Source organism: Bactrocera latifrons, unplaced genomic scaffold (genome assembly GCF_001853355.1).
Source record: "Bactrocera latifrons isolate USDA-ARS-PBARC rearing strain unplaced genomic scaffold, ASM185335v1 scaffold_819, whole genome shotgun sequence".
Lineage (NCBI taxonomy): Eukaryota > Metazoa > Arthropoda > Insecta > Diptera > Tephritidae > Bactrocera > Bactrocera latifrons.
Genome location: NW_017537511.1, coordinates 1 through 4726, shown reverse-complemented (window position 1 = coordinate 4726; position 4726 = coordinate 1). Strand labels below are relative to the sequence as shown.

Here is a 4726-nt window from a genome sequence, read left to right as displayed (position 1 = left end):
AGGGCCACGCCCACTTTTAAAAAAATTTGACTCACAGGTGACCCTTGCTACTGCGATCCTCTGTGCAAAATTGCAGTTCACATATCAATAAAAGGCGCTCTCAATTCACTTAAACAGGCATTCCAGGGGCAGGTCAATAATTTCAACACTGGGAGCTTCAACGATATGACGATTTGTCCGAAGGGGTATTTCTCATACTTAGACACTAGGACAAAAGAAACTACAGAACTTTAAGGGTATAAATGGATGGTTGCGCTCAAAAGGGAATTACAGAATTGGGTATTTCTTTGACTCTACCCAGTTGTAAGACCGATTATTACTAGGGTAAATTGGTATGATCACAATCTATTTTTTTTCCAACTCAACAATACGGATAACCATCGAAAATATTTCTTGTTAGTACCTGCAATGAAATGAATTTGAGATGATTTTATGCTGCATCTTTGTCAAGTTAAGGAATTTAAGATTCCCCTTTTAAGTCAAAAATCTCCACCACAAATTGAATAAATACAATTCCATGATTAATATCGAGGCTTTAGCCACTTATATATTTGGATAAGAGTGATAAATCTTTAATCTTTATCTCGTTTGTAACTAATTTATTTCTGTCAACGCCTCACTCCCATTTTTTGTTATGAGAATAGTATGTTCAAATTGTGCGCTTCGCATACCATCGACAGAAACTGCGGTCCAGCCATCTTCCATTACATACACGTTGGGCTTACCAAGACTAAGTATGGGCTCAATTGTAAATACCATTCCTGTACGCATAAAGCCAGGTTCAGAATTATCTACCAAATAGTTTTAACATTACGTTCATGTACACAAAATTATTTTGTTTTTATTTTTACAATAATGCAATATTTCCGGTGGTTCATGAAATGATTTCCCAAGTCCATGGCCAGCAAATGCTTGTATCACATTACATTTTTTTATATTGCAGAAATCTGTTATATATCTGCCGATTGCATTAAAAGGGGTTCCAGGTTTACATATAGTAATGCAATGCTGTACACATTCCTCTGCTGACTTTACCAAATATACACCCAAATCGTCAACATTTCCTACAAGAAATGTTTTAGAGCAATCTCCATGACAGCCATTCAAATATACGGTAATGTCAACATTTATTATGTCTCCATCGACCAATCGTCTTTCGTTGGGAATTCCATGGCAAGCCACATTGTTAACTGACGTGCATACAGATTTTGGAAATCCAGCATAACGAAAAGGGGATGGGTAGCCTCCTACAGAAATTATCTGATCATGTGCAAAGGCATCGATTTCACCAGTTGATGTACCTGCCTACAAATACAAAAAAAAAAAACAAAAAACAAATTAAATATATCCTATTACATTTAGTAGAATTTATTAATCTTTTAAAGGACTACACAAATATTTCAAAAACTTTTAAATTTTGATTTTTATTTATTTCTTCGCAAAATAATGMTATCTTTTTATTTTTGGCTTACAAAATAATAACTTCTATTTATTGCTCACAGAATAATAGGTATGTGTGAGTTTTAAATAACCTTTACGCAAGAAGAGAGCTTTTTGTGTTGCCTTCGCGATTTGAAAGTAATAACGTGAGAGTATTATTTGTCAAAGCAAATGAAAAATATTACTCTTCAACTCTAATTACGTAAGATCACCGCATAATTATTATTCTAAGAGTAATAAATCTAATATATAAAATTTCCATGTCACAATGTTAGTTATCGTACTCCTCCGAAACGGCTTTACCGATTTTTACCAAATTTTATATGTGTATTCAGTAGGTCTGAGAATCGGCTACTATCTATTTTCCATACCCTTAAAGCCGGAAAATTGGACAATTYCCAAAATAAACTTTTCCCACACATTTTTTTGTTTTGTTTTTCAATATTTTGATTCGTAAATTATTTGAATCGTTCAATTTCGGTCGTTTGCTTTTTAATTCCGGGTATTCAAAAGAAAAATTATTGAAAATTATTCAGTGAAAATTTTCACACAAACTGATCAATTACAGCTTAAAATTTGTGCGAAGTCGCGAAGAGACCGCGCTAATATCGGTCGACGTTCCTTTTGCCATCAACGTATGGCAACCCAAGACACATGAACGAGTACCCCCAGGATGCAATGACATACGTGTGGGATTATGGATCGCTGTCAATCAGCAAGCAATCTTCACGATGTAACAGAATTTTAAAGCAACAGCTACGATGTTCGATGGACTTTATCGTGAAGCAACGTATATGTGATGCTGCTAGATGCTGGATGTAATCGGTTGAGTGGCAAAAGAGAGGTTTGCCACACGAACACATTGTTCTTTGGATAGGTGGTTACACCAGACCAAATTGATGAAATCATTTTGCGGAAATTCCTGATGTAGAGAAACATCCAGTATTATACGAAGTGATGAAAACTAATATGGTTCATGGACCTTCCGGACACCACAATCCACTTCACAGAAATTAATGCTGAGTATTGCTGTTTGGTGAAATCGATCAAATACGTTTGCAAGTATATCACCAAAGAAAGCAATATGGTGGTTATTGGCTTTGAACGCGATGAGATCAGAAATTATCAAATGAGTCGGTAAATGAACTGCTACGAGTATGAAGCGCTTTGTAGGATATTTACTTTTGCAATTCATTAAACCTTTCTATTCGACTGTTATGCTTCTCGCAGTTCATTTGGAGAGGGCCAAAGTGTGTATTTAAACCCAGAGAATACAGTAGAGCCAAAGGAAACAATCCCTCGATATTAAACATAAAATGCATCGTCAAAGAAATGTTTACACAGAAAACAAGGCCAACCAGTAGGTGGACATTCAGGTGTGTTCTCAACTAATGCATTAGGATGAATTTCCCTCCCGAAAAACGTCGATTATTTCTACCTTCGGTTGCTATTGATTAATGTACGCGATTCAAGTTCACTTGAGTCATTGCGTACTGTGAATGGTACGGTGTGTGCAACTTTTTGAGAAGCATGCCAGACATTACAATTGCTGGAACATGATAATCGCTGGAATCAAAAGATGGACGATGCGATAGCTGCTTCGCATGCCACTGAAGTTCACATACTTTTCGCGATAATAATTTCAACATGTCAACCTTCAAATCAATTATGGGATACGAACAAAAATTACATTGCCGAAGACATTTGACATCGTATTCGCTAAGAATACGTATTCGCTAGAATAGTTTTGACAATGAAGACGAAGCTGTGAATTATCCAGTAGAATTTCTAAATTCTTTAGAGAGGCTTGATATGCCGCCGCATCATTTGCGTCTCAAAGTTGGATCTGTCATTATTATGTTTCGCAATCTTCATTAGCCGACTGAGTGTGACGCTCTATCGAGTAGAAGGGCGCCGAATGCTTGGTGCTACGAATTCCTTTCAGTTCCAACGATTTGCCATTTTATTTCAAACCCATTCAGTTTGCAGGGAATCATTTGAAATGACAATCAACAGGACACAAGGATAGTCGCTAGAAGTGTGTGGCATAAATCTGGAAATTCCATGATTTTCAAATGCTACATTAAAAAAAATCGCAAATAAATGATTTAAGCATAAAATATAGTACACTCAACTTTTTTTTACTTCAAAACACATAATTTCACACAAAACAAAGCTAGTAACTTATAAAATTATTCTTATGTTTTAAGCGAAAATAAAAATCGAAATATAACGTTTATTATGTGAGAAAAAAATAAATAGAAAAGCTTTTTTTTTAAAAATATCTTTAAAACTTTAACTATGTTTGATGTCACTACAACTAGTTTAAAAAACTAACGAGTACTAACTTAAAACCAAATAACATAGAAATTAATAACAATATTCATACATACATATATGGTATATACAGTAAATCCCGCTTAAGTGCTACACCTAACGATGTCAGGTTTTTTTGGCACTTAAGCGGGTGTGGCATTTAAAAGAAACCCGCTTAAGTGCCATATGGTACTTACGAAGATTTCGTTTATGAACTTTTCTAAAAAGCTGCATAAATATATTTTTGATAAAATCAATTTTATTGATTATAATTTACAAAAATTAATAAAAAAAGAACGAAAAAGAAAACAATTTAACAAAAAAAACCTTTCTTGAGATCAAAGCTTTTTAAATTAAATTATTAATTCAAGTTTACATATGGGTAGGTACATACATTTTATGTACTTGTCTACTTATTTATACGTAATAAAGTAGTTTCGCTTCAATTTAAAAAACGAAATCAGTAATTTTTTTCTGACGAAGATTTTGAAATTTCTTTTTTAAAAGCTTTTCTTCCAAAGTTTCAATTTCTTCGGCGTCAATATCGTTGTAATCTCCAAACTTCTTAATAAGGCTAAGAGCACTTAAAGTTTCAGCAAAGGAAGGCGTTTCAGTTACGTCATCAACTGCAGATTCTTCTGATGATTCAACATCAGCCTCATTTAATACATCTTTTACCATTTCCTCACCAGTAAGAACACTAAAGCAATGTCACTGTCGCACGCAACGTATTCATCAAAGTTATGTATTTCAATAGGGACATCTACTATTTCCTCGATAGGGTCGAACGAAATATCTTCTACTTGAAATCCGGCCTACAAAACGAAATTCAAGAATTTTAAATTAAATACATACCTGCAATATTTTGCTTTTCATAGTTCAAACATAATTATTAAGAGCTAACATTCACCGTCGAACTGTCATCGTAACCGGTTGCTTTTCGCTCTTTGCTTATTGAGTTTGTTAAAAC

General features: G+C 34.2%; 1 protein-coding gene across 1 annotated transcript; it reads right to left on the bottom strand.

The window, feature by feature from the left end:
* Positions 1-513: 513 nt before the first annotated feature.
* Positions 514-4571, bottom strand: LOC108976946 (methionine aminopeptidase 1D, mitochondrial; the record flags this gene model as incomplete). Its single annotated transcript, XM_018946399.1, has 3 exons — positions 514-791; positions 852-1305; positions 4446-4571. Coding segments are annotated over 3 exons (777 nt in total), but the record flags the coding sequence as incomplete, so codon positions are not given.
* Positions 4572-4726: the final 155 nt, after the last annotated feature.